Genomic DNA, 22167 nt, shown 5'->3' on the forward strand with positions numbered 1-22167 from the left:
CCATGAAGGTATGGGAGTTATGATCACTTTAGCGCTACGACTGTAAAAAGCCTGCCTTAAAGGTATGGGAGTTACGATCACTTTAGCACTACGACTGTAAAAAGCCTGCCTTAAAGGTATGGGAGTTACGATCACTTTAGCACTACGACTGTAAAAAGCCTGCCATAAAGGTATGGGAGTTACGATCACTTTAGCACTACGACTGTAAAAAGTCTGCCATAAAGGTATGGGAGTTATGATCACTATAGCACTACGACTGTAAAAAGTCTGCCATAAAGGTATGGGAGTTACGATCACTTAAGCACTACGACTGTAAAAAGTCTGCCATAAAGGTATGGGAGTTACGATCACTTATGTGCCAAGATCACTTTGTGGAATACGGCTCTAGACACATAATAATCCCGATTTTGAAGCATAGTCACTTTACACACATGATCCTGGGATTTGTTTCTTACACACCTGTGGGTGAAAAAACCCAATTGATATAACTGGTATCAACCGTATGAGATTGAATTCCAATTCTGTGATTGGCTACTGCATGGTGACAACCTAAGGGGGACTACTTTCCTGAATGTAATTTATTGAAAGGTTTCTCGTGTTTCAATCCAATTCACCTACGTCTGTGTCAAAACTTTATGGTTTTAGAATGTAAATATGGCTGAAACTTTATTCGTGGAGGGTCACACAAGGTATGTGTAAGTCGGATGACGTCACTCATGACCCTTGTTTTATGTATTAGTGCGCAACTGTGATCATGAATTGACAAAATATGAATCGATTCAATGCTTTAATGGTACGATTTTAGTTTGTGTAAGAAACGTTCGCTCATTTATAAGAAATGTTTTGAAACAACTTGTAAGATATATGGTACCTGACAGCCACTCGTAGAATAATCCCTACATAACTGGCCATGTGTTTCAGTGAAGAAGGACTTCAACTGTCCCCGAGACCTGCTAGTGAAGGAGATGAAGTACTTCGCGGAGTACCTGTCGACCGACGCCCAGCGCTGGGAGGAGGTGGACATATCCGTCCACTGTGATGTGCAGATCTTTGATTGGCTCATGAAATATGTCAAGAGGTCAACAAAAGACGTCCCGGACAAGCCCAGACTTGGTGAGTAACACAGTATGTTCGTCATGTGACATTGCTCCAGATTGCCAGGGAACAGGTCAATGACCACTGATAAATACAAACGAATTTGTGCAAAGTGTCAATACCAGTTTTTATCTCATTAACATCATAAATGCAAAAACATGTTAAAGTCAATTCTTATAAATAAATGCATCAACAATAATAATTTCACAGACTGCTTGTTTATTTATAACAAAAAAATGACTGTTGACTTGGGCTGCAACAAATACACTATGAGGCTAGTATGATACGTGTCACAAATATACGGTAACGAATATGAAAACTCATTCACGAATACAATAACAAGTTACTTCTGGTGTTACGTGCTCACGGTAATCAGCTGGTATTGACTGTGTGTTGGGGGAAAAACATTGTGTTAGTGTAAATCTTGAGTTAAAAATGTACGTAATGTATGTCATGTTATTGCTTAGGTTGAAACATTTCAGTGATATTTTTGTGAAGCAAACAAGCGATACATAGGGACAGTGCCGCTTACAGCCTCATGTTTTGGTTGACAGTACCATAAGGGGCCTTGGAAAACTGGCACAAGTTACGCGACTGCATGGCTTGTATATACCGTATTCGACGTGATAAGCGCTACGCTCTTATAAGCGCTCACGGCGACATTTGCTAAGATATTGGCTAGTGAACAATCCCAATCAGCACTCCTTCCGATTGATCAATGTACACAAGACTTATTTATTCGCGTATAATACGCACTTGTGTGTTATATGCAACCTTAATTATGGGCATTTAATTCTGGAAAAATATATCTGTCGTACATAAACATTTCAGGCTGTCAGCATAAACCACGAAATTTATCTTTCAACTCTGTATTTTTCACCCAAATAACATTCAAATAAGAGCCCCCTATTTCTAATTTTGATAGCGCCCTGGGTGCTTATTACGTCGAATACGGTATTCCGTTTTGCATATCTCAATTTGATAAATAACAGATGAGTTCAAGTAAAAAACATTCTTTACAAAAAAATTTGTACATATTCAATTCTAGTGGTCACGAATATAGAATTCAATTCATGAAGAGATACGGGTTGATTCACTGAATATGTGTGTGGATCATAACAGCCATATTGTTGACAACAATACAAAATCCCTAAAGCAGTCCCTATGGTTGGCGTGGCTGTATTCTGTTTACATATGTGGACGCATAACCTTTAAAGCAGCTTGGTTAGCCAATCAAATGCAATGAAATCACTTTCAAGTTATTTATTGAGCAATAAATGGTCCCTTGGTTTGGCAATATTGGTCTTGATAAAATAGATCATCGAATTGATATGAAATGGTTGACGTTGATATTAACCACTCCCCAGAGAGCAAGAAGTGTTCTGCAACTTGCTCATCCCAATAAATGTATGAAAGTCATTGCTTGAGAACAAATTGTTATGTATGACCAGACAAGTTGTTTGACATTGTTTGTTTTCAGAACCAAACAATGTGGTCTCCATTCTCATCTCATCTGACTTTCTCAAAATGGACAATCTGGTACGTTGATAAATGTAGTCAGTTCTTGTACAGTCAAGCCAATTTAATTTCTTCTTCAATTCTAGTCTCTCCATAATTTTACCAGAGTGAAAAAGAAATGAAAAAGCTAAATGAATGAAAACATACTTTTTAAAACATCTTTTTGTTTGCTTTTTGTTATGTTGATTTGAAATGTTGTTTTTTTATCTTTAGTTTTAGTAAGTCAGCCTTAATGTACCATGTTTACTCTAACAACTTGTTAATTGTTTACGTTGTTTAGAGTGTTGTTGAGTGAAAAACAACCTAAAACAAAATAATTAAATTTTAACCAGGTCTCTATGCTATATATTTTAAAATATCCTTACTGTATCTAGTTATATAGTTTTAGACCCATGAAGATCCAGGGTAGAATAGGTCTTCAGCAACCCATGCTTGCTGTAAAAGGCAACTATGCTTGTTGTAAAAAGGCGACTAACAGGATTGGGTGGTCAGGCTCTCTGACTTGGTTGATGCATGTCATCGTATCCCAGTTGCGTTGTCTGGTCCAGACACGATTATCTACAGACCGCGGTCATATAGCTGGAGTAATGCTGAGTGCGGCGTTAAACAACAAATAAACAAACAAACAAACAAACAAACAAACACAGTTTTAATGAAGCATTGGGGTCAAGACTCCAAAATCAAGACTCCAAGAGCAGAAATGATTTCTTTGTGTTCATGTTCATACTTTGAGGTTAATGAGTGTGATGGAATAGACAGCTATCCCAGCCATACGTCTCTGTACCCCTACAATTTCTTAGGAAGGGCCCCATGAAACTCAGGGTCAGAATTGGTCTTATTAGGAACCAATACTTGTTGTAAGAGGCGACTAACGGTATCGGGTGGTCAGGCTCTCTGACTTGGTTGATGCATGTCATCATATCCCAACTGTGTAGATCAATGCTCATGATGTCAATCACTGGATTGTCTGGTTAAGACTCGATTATTTACAAACAGTGGTCATAAAGCTGTAATATTGCTGAGTGGGCGTTAAAACAACAAACAAATACAATCTTAGGAAGGTGTAATCTTTCCTTGTTGAGGGAACAGCATGATCACATCTGGTCAAAAGTTCCAAGAAAATATTACCAAGAATAAAGTTCTGATGCCACTAGCAGAATATTTAGATGTTTAGGGTGTATCTTTGTCTGTTGAATACGCCCAAATAGTCTGTATTCAGCATATGGGCTGTCCATGTGTCTAACAAGTTATTGTTGGTTTGAGAAGATCTTCAAACATAATTTGTTTCCACAGGAAGTAATGGGACTGAGAAACTGTGTAATAGTTTTGTGTTTCTAGCGTGTGCCGTGTTGTAGGTTCAGGAATGTATCGAGTACTGCCACAAGCAAATGTCCTCCATCGTCGCCACCAACTGTAATATGAACTGCATCAACGACAAGCTCGTCACAAGGTATGTGTGGCATGCCATGTTCAGAGATTATGTCGAGCATATAAGGCTGCACATGGCAAACTATGGACAGTGAGCCATGATTGTTGGTTATATGCTCAATCAAACTAGCTGGGAATTAGAGAGGATTTTAAACTGACTGCCCTTGACAGCAAAATTGGGAAAAATTGTAATTTAAGTTCTTATTTTCTTAATATCAGAGATACCTTAACAATGTTTTCTACCCTGAATTTGGATATTACTTGATTCTGATTGGTCAATCAGAGGTATCAAATCACAGTGAACCCCATCTGATTGAAACAGCCAATTTGACAGCCACATCACCGCTGAAGCTAATATCCATAGAATAGTACTTTTTTCAGTCATTGTCGGTATTCTTATTTAAGTATCATCTCTCTTGTGTCACAAGGAGCGATGTGACACAAGGAGCGATGTGACGTCTTAATGGTATCATTTTGTTTTGTTTGTTGTCGGTGATTCTGTAATTCAGATCGACAACCCACTCAAAACACTGGACTCAAACCATGCCGCTCCACTCAATATATTTGCTAGCACCAAAGAAGTTGTGTTTTATTTAGTCATTGTAGATTGGAGATAAACCTACGGTGCTTTCATTGTAGAGCAATCTACCTGCAGATTTAACTGCGCCAAATTTAACATTTGAAACCTCATGCTGCGTGTTCGGTTCCAAATTCAATTTAGTGTGGTTAAATCTACAGGTAACCTTGGTCTACATTGAAAACACTGTATGTTTATCTCCAAATGTTTGTCTCCTGATTTAATGCTATAATGTAAAATTAACCACATGCTCCTTATTGGTACGGGGGCACGGGTGGCCCAGTCGTCTAAGGCGCTGCGACTCGCTGTGCAGAGTTTCAGCCCTTGGGCACGCCAGAAACCTATGATTGTGGGTTTGAATCTCGGTTCACCGCGATTATGTTTCTAGGTTTGTCAGCACCATACCTGTGCTCGTCTGTTTCACTAAAGTGGTAAATGTCTGAGACCTGCATTGCTTCAGGCTTTCCTCCCACATTAAGCTGACATGCCTTGATATAACTGGAATACTGTTAAAAGCGGCGTTAAACCCAAGTCACTCACTCACTCTTTATTGGTCCTGTTATCAGTAAAATACAAGTCACCTTGACCAAGTGAGTGAGTGAGTGAGTGAGTTTGATTTTACGCCGCTTTTAGCAATATTCCAGCAATATCACGGCGGGGGACACCAGAAATGGGCTTCACACATTGCACCCATGTCGTGAATCGAACCCGGGTCTTCGGCGTAACGAGCGAACGCTTTAACCACTAGGATACCCGACCGCCCCCACCTTGACCAAGTCATCCATTAGTTATAACTATATTAACATTAATTACCATTGGGGAATTTTCACTGACATTTGCTGCAGACTTGGGGCTGAATATGAACTTCTGAGCTGGTCTAGATAAAACCATGAATCAGTGGATCACATGCCTTCATTAGTTTTTCATTTGGTTCTTTCAAGGCCTGTTTTAAGAGTTATCTCCCATGGTCTGTACATGAGCATCATGGGAATAGGCCTTCAGTGTGCTACCTTCCACCATGTCATTCATTCATCATACTATTGTGGGGCGCTAGGGTCCATTTGTCTGAGGCGACGGAGTTGTGTCCCTTGGGCATGCCAGGAACCTATCATTGTGGGTTTGAATCCCAGGTTTGTCCTGATTATATTTCTAGGTTTATCAGCACCATACCCATGCTCGTGGGTTTCACTTCCTCTCGCATCAAGCAGACATGGCGTAATTTAACTGAAATACTGTTCAAAGCGATTGGGTAGCCTAGTGGTTAAAGCGTTCGCTCGTTACACCAAAGACCCGGGTTCGATTCCTGACATGGGTAGAATGTGTGAAGCCCATTTCTGGTGTCCCCCGCCATGATATTGCGGGAATATTGCTAAAAGTGGCGTAAAACCATACTCACTCACTCGTCACACCAAAGACCCGGGTTCGATTCCTGACATGGGTAGAATGTGTGAAGCCCATTTCTGGTGTCCCCCGCCATGATATTGCTGGAATATTGCTAAAAGCAGCGTAAAACCATACTCACTCGCTCACTCATTACACCTCTGATAAACCACTCATGTTTTATTCTTTCTCAGAATTGCCGACCTGTTCACACATTCTGAAGCAGATGAGATCAAGGACAGGAAAGACAAGTTTAAGAGGTGAAACTTTTGTGACACTTCCCACAAAAATAAAGGATTTTTTAGTTCATTGCAGATCGCGTGTCTCTATATACCCAGTAGTGTTTAAACTTAAGATATGACATATCAGCCAGGCAGCCAGAGTTGCAAGTCTGATAAATTGACAGTCTAGTTTTACAGTTACCATCCAGACTTTTTTTACACAGCTGATCGTGCATTGTCGATATATGCAAAATAATTATTGCAAGGCCTTTGTGTATATCAATATTTGGTCACTGCATCTGTCCATGTAGGGGGCACGGGTGGCCCAATCATCTAAGGCGCTGCAATTCGCTGTGCAGAGTTGCATCCCTTGGGCATGTCAGAAACCTATGATTGTGGGTTCGAATCCAGGTTCACTGCAATTATGTTTCTAGGTTTGTCAGCACCATACCCGTGCTCATGGGTTTCGCCAAAGTGGTAAACATCTGAAACCTGCATCACTTCGGGCTTTCCTCCCACATTAAGCTGTCACGCCAGGATATAACTGGAATACTGTTAAAAGTGGCGTTAAACCCAACTCACTCACTCAATTTAAAGTGTATAACAGTGTTTTATAATGCACAAGGCCATATTGTGATATGTATCACAATATATTGTATACCGTATTCGAGGTAATAAGCGCCCCACTCTAATAAGCGCCCACAGCGATATTTGCTAATATATTGGCTTGTGAATAAATCCCAATTAGCTTATTTATTCGTGTATAATACGCTCTTGTGTGTAATATGCATCCTTAATAATGAGCAATTGAATTCTTGGAATATATAATACTTATAATACGCACAGATGTTTCTCTTGTATCATTTCAGGCTGTCAGCATAGACCACGAAATATACGATCTTTCCACTAAAATTTTATTCTAATAAGAACCCCCTATTTCTAATTTTGAGAGCGCCCTGGGAGCTTATTACATTGAATACGGTATCCTAAATTTTGAATTCAGAAGAAATCTGATACATAAGGTAGGAACTGAAGTTCATGAATTGAACAAAACAAGATGCTGGTACAACATGATGTTTACTCAGTCAATAAATACAGTCAAGTCTTGTTAATCTGACATGGCTTGTTGCATATGATAATGTTGAATAAATGAGTATGTTGGATAAACAAAATTAAGTAGTACCAACGTTCGTTGGTCATAGTTCGCAAAAGGTTCTTCTGTTGTGACCTGTAATGGGATGTCCTCGGTGATAGCGAGAACTTGTATCTGATTTTAATAAGATTGATGTAATCTAAGCATGTGATTAATCCTGTTTTCTTTATTTTAAGCATTAATTGTTTATTGTTAAGCAAAGTTTATCTCTGCAGCTTTGTAATATGCAGCTACCAGCCGACTCGTCTCGCTTTAAAACACTGGCTGTTTACTCGCGGACAGATGACCACAGACTAAGCTGATCACTGTGTTGGTTTAATGAGACTGATTAATGAGTGATTTCAGTAAATTGTTGCAAATTAGGTGTGTCAGAGTCGGTGTGAGAGACTGTCGGATTAACGGGTCTAAATAGCATCGGTTCCCATCATAAGTGTCAGATAAAGCCAATTGTCAGATTAACGAGTGTCAGATTAACAAGTCTTGACTGTATGCATGAGACAGGGGTAACTTGGTGTGACACCACTGCCACAGAGGAACTCCAGAATTGCAAATTTGCATTTTGGAATTACAGAAACATTTCAAAGGTATCTGGCAAATGTATCACATTAAACACGTGATAAAAATCGCTATTTGATGAAATCACCTGATGTATCGAGCATTAAAATATGATATTGTGATGCCTGCCGAGGAAAGAGTGAACGCCAATTTACCCATATACCGGTAATACCGCACACCCTTTGTAATTACGCGTAGTGGTTATACCATTGGGGCTTTTAAAATCTTTTCATACGTATTTGTACTCGTACTCGTACGCCACAGCATTTATATGGGTTGTGGTGATTAATTATGCGTATTTTGTGCAAATATGCAGCTTATAAGAAGCTCTGTTGTATGTTGTTGTGATATTGCTGCACTATGGCAGCCTGTGATGTAAAACTGCATACATATGCATGCTCTCACTAACTTCTTCATCTGAATGTCTGTCTTGTATTTACCACAGCAAGCTGTTCAGCAAGAAGTTGGAGAAGCTGTTTGATGTGGAGAATACATCGCCCGACTCTCTCGAGAGTGCTGTCTCCCTCTTCAAGTAAGTAGTGGGTTGCAGTATTTTTATCCTTTGCCATGAAATGGAAGGGGGATAAAGTCGTCCATCCGTCCGTCACGTTTCGTTTCCGGAGCAGAACTCAAAAACCATGAGTGACATCTTAACCAAATAGTGGTGGACTGGTCCTTTTGAGAATTTGGGATTTTTAAAAATTTATTTGACTGACAAATGGAATGACTGATAAGTAGCGACATTAGCCAATCAGAAGGCAGCTTTCTCATGCTTTATGGCACCAGTTTCAAACTGGTGACTACGTTTCTGAACATATTTTGACAAATTGTCTATTAAAAATTTGAAAAATGAACAAAAGAACATTCAGGACTGGTTAATAGGTGGTCTAGATTGTATGGATTCAGTCGTAAAGCCCGTAACTATCGTTCGGAATACCCTGTGTTCGAGGTTGGATGATTAGAAAACACATTCCAACTGTCACTTTCATGATCTGGTAAGCAACTCTCTGATTGGTCGGATGAAAGGTCGTTCTGACGTGACCCTAATGGGATGTCCTCATATCTTTGTTTAGCAGTAGTGAGAACTAAGATCTGATTTTATTGAGATTGGTTATAATTCTGGTATGTGGTAAAATATGGTGTTAACATTTATTTAATTTTGCAGTAACCATGATAACCTGGCTTCTCCAGCAAGTAGAAAGTTAAACACAAACTAGCTGACTGCAACAAGCTCTTGTCAACCAGGCTACATGGAACATACACAATTTCTCCAAAATACAGTACAAATTCAGTATCGCAATACGTATCATATCATGCCGCAAGTATCATAGTGTGTATTGATACATTAGGTATGTGTATCATAACACCCTTAGCATGTGGTGCTTGTCCACCCCCTATTTGAAATTCCAGGATTTGTCTCTGTGTAGGGAGCCAAGTTATTCTTATAAGATTTAATTACTGTTTTTTTCCAACCTAACTTTATTCCTGTCTTTGAAAGGCCTTTTAGTGAGATATACATAAGGAAGATAATTTATGGATGTCAATGTTTCGGAGTACATGCTTACTCCTTCATCAGGTGAATGAATGCCACGAGACAGAGAGCATATATTATATGTATGTAAGGACAACAAAATTAATAAGATAACATTATGGGTTATATCAGAACGACCTTTCATCTGACCAATCAGAGCATCGTGTTCAGATCAAGAACTTGACAGTTGGAATGTGATTTTTGATCGTGCAACCTCGAAGAAAACCAGACAGGTATTCGAATCCATAAATTCTCTTCCCTAACTTTATTCCTATTTATTTTCAAGCTGTGTATAGCGTTATGATATGTTGAAGTCAGATATTTCTTCAGACTCCATCTGTTTCAGGTGTTCTATTTGTAAACGACACCTCACATCTAAGCTGGAGAAGAAGGTCAAATGTGTAGCCAGCAGGTTAGTGGTCACGGTTTTACCGTAGTTGATGTATTAACAGTTTGTTTATTTTTAGTTTGTCATCCATATTTGTTTGAAATGTGAAGCTGGAGACAATTGATTTGGTATAGTTTATTCTTGTTATTGTTGGAGACATCTGTATACATAAACTGTTGACGGTTGTGATTCACGTGAAGCAGGAATGTTTGGTACCACAATGTATATGGTGTAGTTCATCAAATATGGGAAGAGTTTCTGTGTAAGTGAGTTGATTTAACGCTGCTGTTAACAGTTTCAAGATATATCATGGCGTGTCAGCTTAATGTGGGAGGAAAGCCCGAAGTGATTCAGGTCTCAGATGTTTACCACTTTGGTGAAACTTACGAGTACGGGAATGGTGCTGACAAACCTAGAAACATAATCAGGCGAACAGTTATTCGAACCCACAACCATAGGTTTCTGTTGTGCAGCACAACTTGTGCCAAAGGGACTTAGCCCTGCACAGCGAATTGCATCCTTAGACGACTGGGCCACCCGTGATTTTCTTTGTCTGTAGGTAGATGAGGACTGGAATTGATGCGAGGCTAGGGGTTTGGTGATGAGACGGGCGGGAATGAAAAGCTGACAATTAATTTATTGTTGAATAACAATCCTTTTTTCTGTCTTTCCTGACACTATTAGACACGGTGGTCAAAGTGATTAATTGACATTTCATAAATGATCTTATTTCCTCCCAAGTTTACCAAAACAAATATGATACTTTCAAATTAATTTCCAAATTTTGAAGTCACAGAATTGTTCATTTTTGTTGTTGTTCATGTTGTGTGAGTACATATGTGCAGAGTTGCATCCCTTAGTCATGCCAGGATCCACTGGTCAAATCAAAGATTTGCCCAAGTCATGAGTCCATGACCTTTGCTGGGTCAGCACCTTGTTTGTGCTCGTGGATTTCACCAAAGTTTTAAACATGCATAACCTGCGCCATTTTGGGCTTTACTTCCACAAAGCAACAATGAACCTGACACCCTCTGTTGGGAGTTTGCTTCTCTCACTGTTTTTAAAACTCTGTCACAGGGGATTTTTCAGCCCATGAATAGCTTTCTTGAAAGATAGGATTTTGTTCTATGTCCAAAATTAAAAAAGGTTGCCCGTGAAGATCCGGGTTGGAGTAGGTCTTCAGCAACCCTTTGCTTGCCATAAAAGACGATGTGCTTGTCGTAAGAGGCGACTCACAGGATTATGTGGTCAGGCTCGCTGACTTGGTTGATGCATGTCATCAATCCCAATTGCGTAGTTGCGTAGATCAATGTTCAGGATGTAAATCATTGGATTTTCTGGTCCGCACTCGATTATTTACAGACCGCCGTCGTATAGCTGGAATATTGCTACGTGCGGCGTGAAACAACAAACAAACATTTAAAAACATGGCATTAAATGCCTGAAAGTTTAAGTTGGGTGAGTGAGTTTGGTTTAACAGCGCTTTTAGCAATATTTCAGCAATATCACGGCGGGGGACACCAGAAATGGGCTTCACACATTGTACCCATGTCGGGAATTGAACCCTGGTCTACGGCGTTACGATCGAACGCTTTTACCACTAGGCTACCCGCCTGCCCGAAAGTTTAAGTTTAAACTGAGGTTGAAAATATTAATCTTGCTGTTCAATGAATACTCAGGAACACCCACAAATCTGAAACCCATTGATCCCCTTCTTCACTCCTCTTCAGAATCAGGGGGCACGGTGGCCCAATCGTCTAAGGCGCCGCAATTTGCTGTGCAGAATCGCGTCCCTTGAGCCTGCCAGAAACCTATGATTGTGGTTTCAAATCCAGGTTCGCCCCGATTGTGTTTCTAGGTTTGTCAGCACCATACCTGTGCTTGTGGGTTTCACAAAAGGGGTAAACGTCTGAGACCTGAATCACTTAGGGCTTTCCTCCCACATTAAGCTGACACGCCGTGATATAACTGGAATACTGTTAAAAGCGGCGTTAAACACAACTCACTCACTCACTCACTCACTCACTCACTCACTCACTCTTCAGAATGACTGTCAACAAGCGTGGAGGACTGACCTACTGTCACGTGAGAGACACCACCTTCGATCTGAACGACTACCTGCTGGATCTCAAGTCCCAGATGAAGTACTGGCGGGATGTATACTGGCGAGTGTGGGGGACAATTAACTCCCTGGCGTGCAGTCGATGTGGCGAGACATTCCCGCTTACAGAGTTTGGACACTGTAAATACCACCCAGAAGCCCCCCGCTATGACAACGAGGGAACGGCAGTGGGCCCAGCAGCAACATCGTGTGTCGGGTTATACCCCTGCTGTCATCAGAAAACCATGAGGTTCGATCCCGTCCAACTCAATAAGGTTTGTTTGTTTGTTTGTTTGTTTGAAAAATGTTTACTTTGTTTACATTACAGCGTTAGAAACAAACAGTTTTCTTCCACTAGTCCTTATAATGATAACATATAGCAAAACCCTTAAAAATTGCAATTTTCTACTAGTCATTATGATACCTTTACCATTGGGCAGTTTGGCAACTATAGGACTAGTGCCAATTTCTAACCCTGCATTTTCTATCAGCTTTATTCTGTTCCAACTTGTAGCAAAATTGAAGCATTGAGAACTGGTTCAGAATTATAGCCCTCAAATGCTTAGTCAATGAGTTCTACCATTGGAATTTTACTTGACCTCGGTAGAATTTTGTAGTCTCGGGCTAGCAGACTAGCATGTATTTCGAAGGCTAAATAAAGTGAATGTCTACAGGGTTGCCGTGTGAAGGACCACATCATCAACCTGACAGAGGCGACCCCTGGTGGGGGTGACCTTGACACTGGCTCCAAGTCCCCGCTACACAAGGTGTATGACGACCTGCTGGCACACCGAGACGTGATCTGCGTTCCCTATCAGAGGTTGCCAGACACCAGGTGGGTGTCATCACGTCTGGGTTTTACTTACAGATCTGTTCGCCAACACGCAGCCTATGTTTATAGATCGGGTCACGTGAAACCCATGCTTGCCGTGAAAGGCGACTATGCTTGTCGTGAGAGGCTACTAACAGGATCGGGTGGTCAGGCTTGGTTGATCCATGTCATTGTATCCAAATAACGTCGATCGATGCTCATGATGTCAAACACTGGATTGTCTGGTCCAGACTCGATTACTTACAGACCGCCGTCATATAGCTGGAATATTGCTGGGTGTGGCGTTAAACAACAAACAAACAAACACGTGAAAGCACCATTGTATGAACTATGACTGCACATGAAATGGCCAGGTCCAGGCTGTGACAAATGATTATTTAGTTAGCACTAGACTGACGTAGGCGTTAGACGGCCAGTTTCACATGATATAGCCCTTATAGGTGAGGTGAGGTGAAATGGGGTTTAACGTCGCGTCCAAGATTATTGCACTTATATAGCGACGTGCATGTACGTGTGTGTGTTTGTGTAGCTTAGACCTCCATGTTCATGCCTTAGACCTCCATGTTCATGCCTTCGAACCCACATGTTCATGCCTAAGACCTCCATGTGCATGCCTTAGACCACCACGTTCATGCCTTAGACCCCCATGTTCATGCCTTAGACCTCCTTTATGCCTTAGACCCCCATGTTCATGCCTTAGACGCCCATTTTCATGCCTTAGATCTGCATGTTTATGCCTCAGACCTCATGTTTATGCCTTTGACCCCCATGTCGATGCCTTAGACCTGCATGTTCATGCCTTAGACCCCATGTTCATGCCTTAGACCCCATGTTCATGCCTTAGACCTGCATGTTCATGCCTTAGACCCCATGTTCATGCCTTAGACCTCCATGTTCATGCCTAAGATCCTCATGTTCATGCCTTAGACCTCATGTTCAGGCCTTAGACCTGCATATTCATGCCTAAGACCCGGATGTTCATGCCTTAAACCTCATGTTCAGACCCTAGACCTTCATGTTAATGCCTTAGACCTCCATGTTCAGGCCTTAGACCTCCAGGTTCAAGCCTTAAAACTCATGTTCAGGCCTTAGACCCCTATGTTCATGCCTTAGACCTCATGTTTATGCCTTAGACCTCCATGTTCATGCCTTAGATCCCCATGTTCATGCCTTAGACCTCCATGTTCATGCTTAAGACCCCCATGTCCATGCCTTAGACCTCCATTGTCAGCCCTTAGCCCAGGTTTCGTGGCTTAGAGGGCGGTCGGGTAGCCTAGTGGTTAAAGCGTTCGCTCATCACGCCGAAGACCCGGGTTCGATTCCCGACATGGGTACAATGTGTGAAGCCCATTTAAGGTGTCCCCCGCTGTGATATTGCTGGAATATTGCTAAAAGCGGCGTAAAACCATACTCACACACTCACTCGTGGCTTAGACTCCAAGTCATCCTTGGACCACCAGGTTCATGTCTTCCCCAAAAAAGTATTACTGAGGAGCCTCATGGAAGAGTGAGTGAGTGAGTTGGGTTTAACGCCGCTTTTAACAGTATTCCAGTTATATCACGGCGTGTCAGCTTAATGTGGGAGGAAAGCCCGAAGTGATGCAGGTCTCAGACATTTACCACTTCGGTGAAACCCACGAGCACGGGTATGGTGCTGACAAACCTAGAAACATAATCGGGGCGAACCCGGGATTGGAACCCACAATCATAGGTTTCTGGTGGGCCACCCGTGCCCCCGTCTCATGGTAGAGAGACCCTGAGAAGCCTTTGAGACACAAATACCACTAACTCTCGCACTGACATGAGGAAGCTAGAAGCAAGCTGCATAGTTTGCATTGTTGCCCTGTGGCAGAGTTGTCAAGCCCCAGTGTACAAGAACTCCGATCTAGGACCAGGCACTGGTAGGGGCTTGATAGAGGCAAACAGAATTTACTGAATTTTGCTGCTCAAATAAATACCTCACGTGCTGTCATCCCACTGTTGATGCCAGAAGCCTGGTTAATGTAAATTTGAATTTGAAAATATAGTAAAACTAGTTTTAGGAAGAAAAATATATTTGAATGCAAATGAGCCTGTGTGTCATGTGGTTGTGTGAGATTTAGCACCTAATCTCGAGTGTTACATGACGTGTGCAAATGTTGTCAGATACAGTGTTCCTTCGCTATTACAGCCTTTCAATATAGCGCGGTTATAGTGTGCGGTAACGCATGTTTCCCAAAATTTATGCACATTTTTTATAAACTCAAGTTGTACACTGACACAATGTGTTTTCCCCATTGCAAAAAAAGATTATCAGCTGATCACTGTGAGCAGATAACACCGGAAATACCAATCAACAAGTCCGAACTGAAGTCTGCACTTTAATCCTATTATTACACTATCTGGTCATAAAAACATGTTCGTTGTTTATCTGGACTTATGTTTGTGCCATTTTTTATCAATATTAATCAAAATTTCATTCAATATTGTTTACATTGATTTCGGTGAAATTTTGTTTGAAGAGATCAGAAGATTATTTACAGCAACCAAGGTCAGATTACCGCTATTGATGCCTTGAAATGAACTTTAGTTGACAGAGAATGGATACATACAACATGAATGCCTCGTTTTTTTAAAAGTCAGGGGGCATGGGTGGCCCAGTCGTCTAAGGCGTCGTGATGCTGTGCAGAGTTGCGTCCCTTGGGCATGCCAGAAACCTATGATTGTGGGTTTGACTCCCAGTTCGCACTGATTTTGTTTCTATGCGCTTGTGGGTTTCACCAAAGTGCTAAACGTCTGAGACTTGCATCAATTCGGGCTTTCCTCCATTCATTAAGCTGACACGCCGTGATATAACTGGAGTAATGTTAAAAGCGGCCTTAAACCCAACTCACTCATGTTAAAAGTCATATTAGTTGTAGTTTGACTGTTATATGTCAGGTATATTTCTCTGGTCATGTTTCAGTGAAGCCGAGCTCAACATATTTGGCAATGAGGTGTTTGCCAGTAGGTCAAGGTCATCAGGGGTGCATATATCCAAGTTGTCCTCCCCAGGAGAAGAGGACAAGAAAATAGAGGTAGCTTGTTGATATATAATATTTTAGCTAGATCACTTTGTCTCTTGTTTTGCAACAGAAGTCCTCATTAGTGTAAACTATCTATAAACAGTTGTGTAGGAAGTAGTATCTAGTTGCCTAAAGGCTCTTGTGCATGCGCAATGAGGGAAACCTCACTTCTCTCTGTTGGAGGTGAGGTGAAATTGGGTTTAACGTCGCGTCCAAGATTATTGCACTTATATAGCAACGTGCATGCACGTGTATGTGTGTGTGGCTGTTTGTACTAGTCTGGACTGATGCCGATTTATAGTGCTAGCTCACTGAGATACCATGCCGCAGTTTAACATGAATACCCCACTCAGACACTTGTTTTAGCCACTTAATGTCAGTCAGGGTAACAACAAGTACCATCTTTTAAAGTCTTTGGGTATGACGCGATCGGGGATCGAACCCCGGACCTTCAGCTCTCCGGGCGGACGCTCTACCATTAGATCACGGAGGCGGTCCTCTCTGTTGGAAATTTGAAGATTTTATAGTGTGATGACACCAAAAACACAGGATTTATGGCAGTGATGTAATAGAGGTAGTATTCTTAGAATTACTGACAATGATGACTATTGACACACAATGCCATTTAGAAAGTGGTCAAATGTTATATTTGGGATAACACTTTCGGAGTAAAGTACAGATTCTTGTACTATTTGGGGTTGAATCCCGTCCGGGATTCGAACCAACGCTGCCAGAGCGAGGCACCTAATCTCCAGCACACAAAGTCAGCGTTCTAACCCACTCAGCAACCACCCAACGGAACCGTGCCAATACACACTTGTCAGAGGGGTACACAAAGTATGTGATCTAGACCACCAGTTGTCGGACTTTCGTTTTGTGGAAGCCTCGGTGTGTGCTGGCGATTAGGTGCAGTGTGGGTTCGAATCCCAAATGGGAGTCAACCCCAAAAAGTACGAGAATCTGTACTTTACTCAGAAAGTTTTATCCCAAATATAACATTTGTTACAATGATGACTATTGTTTGATATTTTAGTGTTTTTGTAAACTGTTAGTTGGGGTAGTGTTAAGCAGTGTCTTCCATGTGTTCCAGCATCACCACCCCAAGCCCCAGCCACGCCTACAAGCTCTCACCGTGGAGAGAGAAGTGTCCTTTGAGATTGACGAGTTTGCTTTCGGTGAAAGTGATGACGAGATTGGGGATGAAGAGTCCCTCAAAGGCTCAGGTGAATGTGCAGATTAGTCAGGAAATGATAAATGAAGTCTGATATGCATCGCGGTTCCTTGGTCATTCAATAATATATGTTCAGCTTCTTTGATAGACATTTAGAAGTTGGAGTACTAAGTTTGTTGGTTGGTTGGTTGGTTGGTTGGTTGGTTGGTTGGTTGTTTTAAGCCGCAATCAGCAACATTACAGCTACATGACGGCGGTCTGTAAATAATTGAGTCTGAACCAGACAATCCAGTGATTGATATCATGAGCATCGATTCACGCAATTGGGATCGATGACATGCATCAACCAAGTCAGAGAGCCTGACCACCTGATCCTGTTAGTCGCCTTTTACGGCAAGTATTGGTTGCTGAAGACCGGATCTTCATGGGTCTGGAGTACTAAGTAAGGATAAGGTTTATGGATGAACAACTTCTTTACTTGCTTGATAACGGTGTTAGAACCTACACCGAAATGTCGCTCTTAATTCTAATAAAGAAGTTGTTCATCCATAAATCTTATCCTTACTCAATAATATATGTCATGATGCACTATTTTATAGTAAATTGGCATGAATGTATTCATATTTTGGTATAACAGAGAAGAAAACAAATCTTTTTAGTGTCATGTTTATCCTGGATATGTGATCACATTGTAGGTGGGCTTTATTCTTCATTACCTTTGCATGTTCCAGTAAATTGTTTATTATTTGGCTAAATTTGCTGAAAGATCTTGTGTATGGCCTATCACTGCTACTGTGGAGCAGCGTCTTCATGCAGAAATACCAACCTGTTCGAGGCTTCAGATGTGCTAACAAGCTCCGGCTGTATGCTCCAACTTTCAAATTGAAGTCTTTTGGTTTCTGGTCCTTTTCCTATTCTGATGGCCCAGTCGACTAAGGCGCCGTGATTCGCTGTGCAGAGTTTCGTCACTTGGGCACGCCAGAAACCTATGATTGTGGGTTCAAATCCCGGTTCGCCCCGATTATGTTTCTAGGTTTGTCACTCACTCACTACTATGGAGCAACGTCTTCATATTTCATAGACTTGGTACAGAAGTAGCAACCTGTTCGAAGCTTCAGATCTGCTAACAACTCCAGCTGTATGCTCCAACTTTCAAATTGAAGTCTTTGGTTTCTGGTCCTTTTCCCATTCTGGGGGCATCACGGGTGGCCCAGTCGTCTAAGGCGCCGTGATTCGCTGTGCAGAGTTGCGTCCCTTGGGCACGCCAGAAACCTATGATTGTGGGTTCAAATCCCAATTCGCCCCGATTATGTTTCTAGGTTTGTCAGCACCATACCTGTGCTTGTGGGTTTCACCAAAGTGGTAAACGTCTGAGACCTGCATCACTTCGGGCTTTCCTTCCACATTAAGCTGACACACCATGATATAACTGTAATACTGTTAAAAGCGGCGTTAAACCCAACTCATTCACACTTGGCATAAAAGGTGACTATGTGGTCGTAAGAGGCGACTAACAGGATTGTGTGGTCAGGCTTGCGTCATACCAAAAGACGTTAAAAGATGGTACTTGTTGTTACCCTGTCTGGCGCTCGGCATTAAGGTGCTAAAACAAGGACTGGTCAGCTCGGAGTCAGTATACTGTGTCTGAGTGGGGTATTCATGTTAAACTGCGGCATGATATCTCAGTGAGCTAGCACTATAAATCGGCATCAGTCCGGACTAGTACAAGCAGCCACACACACACATGTGCATGCACGTTGCTATTTAAGTGCAATAATCTTGGACACGACGTTAAACCCCATTTCACTTCACCGCACCTTACCTAATTGCGTGGATTGATGCTCATGATGTCAATCTCTGGTTTGTCTGGTCCAGACTCGATTATTTACAGACCGACATCATATGGCTGGAATATTGCTGAGTGCGGCGTTAAACAACAAACAAACAATGGACATTATGAATAATAAGGTTACTGTCCATATTTTGAAATTGACCTATTTTACTCCATGCCCAATAAAAAACTCAATGATATCACGACTCACAATCCTTAATTCTTTGCAGTCAAGAAACCAAGGGCCACCAGGAAATCACGAGTCACCATCGACCCCCAGGCCATTCTACTGGATGCTCCAGGATTTGAGTATGTCAAAAGTCATGGAATCCTTTAGTTAGGCCATCTGTGATTTTTGCTTGTATTTCCCTCCTCCCGCTTGTCTGAGGTACTCTCTGGATTAAATATGTTAAAAAAAATGTTTTAGGCTTAAAAAAGTAAAATTGGTTCTCATGCAATGGTTTTTGAAAATATAGTGTGGGTGGGGGGTGTCTTTCTTTTTTTTCTTTTTTTTTGGTTATTCTAACTAGTATGTAGCCAAATAAGCAGTTGTGTGACCAAATAAACAGTTGTGTACAATCAGTCTGGGCAAGGGCCTCCCTACATAAATGTATTCCTTGATGACTAAAATACAGTATTTGACAACCGTCGGACTTGGAATACTTAAGGGTTTTTGGGTATGTTTTTTTAAAAATGGAAATAAAAATGCAATGTGCAGCAAACTTTATGATAATGCGGCCCAAGACTATCATTTATAGCCTTACTGTCCACCAGTGTACCACTTGTAAATGTATCCTGCCCTGGAAATACAATGAATGAACTTCCCATTTCATTAAGGCATCAGATGAGGTTAAATGTCTTTTTTTATAGCTCTGTGCTGAATATTGTGACATGCTCATGACATCGATCACTGGTCTGTTCGAGTTTCCACTGGCACTGAAGTATTTTGAATGTCAGGAAAATGACAACTTTTACAACATCAACAAGCATTCATACTCCTTGACTGTTTTTTGTTTGTTTGTTTGCTTGGTTTTTTTACGCCGCATTCAGCATTATTTTAGCTGTAGGACAGTGGCTGTAAATAATGAAGTCGCAACCAGACAGACCAGTGATCGATGTCATGAGCACGTCACAATATTCACATCCTTTTCGACGCATACTTTTCATGTTAACATATAACTAAAGCATTTAGTCACGTGTTTTCAACAAAAGTAACACATAATTGACTTATATTTGGCTAACAATGCAGATTGTTTCGTGAATAATGATTCACCATTTTTGTATTTTAAGTATTTTAAGTGCTCCTGACCACATCAGGGAACGATCACACGTAATCAGGCAGGTCACTGAGTCTGACCTCACGATATCTTCCGTCATCTTGTACAACAAGCATAGGGTACTGGAAACCTATTTTGACCCAGAATCTGTTACTGAGTGTTGGTAAATTTAGATTGGCCCTGGTGAACTTGACCTGGATTAAAACAGATCCCAGCACACCATAGTTTGTCGCAAGAGGCTTATGTTTTCAGTCACGGGTTCGTCTGGGTCAAGTTTGATACTTTACGAGGAACTGTGACAAGCAACTTCTCCAGTGAAGTAGCTTCTTACTACAAGCATCAGTGTGCTGGAGATCTGTTTTTAATACCGTATTCAACATAATAACCACCTAGGGCACTCTCAAAATTAGAAATAGGGGGCCCTTATTATAATAAAATATTGATGGAAAAAAAACAGAGTTGAAAGATCGTGAATTTCGTGGTTTATGTTGACAGCCTGAAATGAAGAAAAGTCTGTACGTATAATACACGACATTTTTCCAGAAATTAATTGCCCATAATTTAGGGTGCATATAACACATGAGTGCGTAGTATACACAAATAAATATGTCTTGTGGACATTGATAAATCGGAAAGGGTGTTAATTGGGATTGTTCACTCGCCAATATATACTCTTCAAAAAAAGAAACTTGACACTGACATTCAAAATGTAATATAATGTGATTGTTTCAAAATAGGACACAGAAACCATAATTGAAACACTGTTTGAAGATCAATGAACACAATGCTCAAAACATTAATCGTGTCACCTAGACAGACACACGTACATGATACAGTCAATGTCACAGGGGTACAGAAAATGTCAGTATCGGTTGTGCCCACCACGTGCATCAATCACCGATTTACACTGACGACAATCAAGTTGTCAATAACACGCTGTTGGATGTGCCGCCATTCATGCTGAAGTGCATCAAGAAGCGCCGGAAGTGTTTGGGGTGGTAGATCCAACTAGTCCCACAGATGCTCAATCCAGGACAAATCTGGTGACCGGGCTGGCCAAGGTAATGTCTGGATGTTGTTGTGCTGTAAGAAGTCCTGACAAACACGTGCAATATGCGGTCAAGCGTTGTCCTGCTGGAACTGTCCGCCATGAACGTTGCCATGAGGAAGAACGTAAGGCTGTAGGATCAAGTCTCTGTAACGCACACCTGTCAATGCACCTGCCACATGCACGAGATGAATTCCGGCCCATGCCATGACACTCCCACCGCCAAATGGGACAACCTGCTGCACACAGTTGGGGGCGTAACGTTCACCCCAACGTCTGTTGACACATGCGCGCCCATCAGCACGTGTGAATAGGAATTGGGACTCGTCAGTAAACAGTACATTTCTCCACCTTGCACGTGCCCATCTAACCCTCTGTTGGCACCAAAGCAGACGGTCCGCCAGATGACGTGGGGTCAATACATGACGTCGAACAGGTCTTCGTGCAAAAAGTTCAGCCTCCCTCAGTCTGTTGCGCACCGTTTAATCTGATATTCTGCGTTCCCCAGGGATCTGTGTGGTTGTACACGTGGCTGTGGTAGTGCGGTCTCGGAGGTGTCACAGCCGGATGTATCGATCTTGTGCTTGGGTTGTCACCCTTGGTCTTCCTGACCTTGGTCTGTCGTCAACTCTGTTGGTGTTATTGTATCGGGTCCACAGTGCGGAGATTGTCTGTCTGGATACGCCAAAGTGCCTGGCTACTTCTTGCTGAGTTGCTTCAGCTTGTGATCTCCCAATGGCGTTGTTCCGTTGAGCTGCATTCAGTCTTGGCATTCTGTCACCGCCTCTACTGCCGTTATAAGGACTGTATGAACAGCTGTTGATGTGGATTTTTATACCCATTTAGCAGGGGGGCTTGCATGCCTAAATGCAGGATCCTGTGCTGCACGTTTTTTACAGGCAGTTGCGTTTGGATGAAGCTGTAAAATTGATCCCCAAACGCTACGTTTTTTCGCGAAGTATAGACACATCATCGTTCTGTTCGACTTATTTGGTTCTCATTTAATGTAATTATTTT

General features: G+C 41.7%; 1 protein-coding gene across 2 annotated transcripts in view; it reads left to right on the plus strand.

The window, feature by feature from the left end:
- The window catches only part of LOC139455339 (SANT and BTB domain regulator of class switch recombination-like), a 40690-nt gene that overhangs the window by 8943 nt on the left and 9580 nt on the right, over positions 1-22167 (plus strand). For both annotated transcript variants that reach the window (XM_071236893.1, XM_071236892.1), the window contains 11 exons: positions 922-1113; positions 2576-2634; positions 3969-4063; positions 6193-6258; positions 8373-8459; positions 9805-9870; positions 11892-12222; positions 12622-12782; positions 15724-15835; positions 16914-17046; positions 19056-19134. In XM_071236893.1, coding sequence (XP_071092994.1) covers positions 922-1113; positions 2576-2634; positions 3969-4063; positions 6193-6258; positions 8373-8459; positions 9805-9870; positions 11892-12222; positions 12622-12782; positions 15724-15835; positions 16914-17046; positions 19056-19134 — 1381 coding nt within the window. The remainder of the gene's footprint in view (positions 1-921; positions 1114-2575; positions 2635-3968; positions 4064-6192; positions 6259-8372; positions 8460-9804; positions 9871-11891; positions 12223-12621; positions 12783-15723; positions 15836-16913; positions 17047-19055; positions 19135-22167) is intronic.

The sequence above is a fragment of the Haliotis cracherodii genome, unplaced genomic scaffold, assembly GCF_022045235.1.
Source record: "Haliotis cracherodii isolate W230 unplaced genomic scaffold, xgHalCrac1.p SCAF_11, whole genome shotgun sequence".
Lineage (NCBI taxonomy): Eukaryota > Metazoa > Mollusca > Gastropoda > Lepetellida > Haliotidae > Haliotis > Haliotis cracherodii.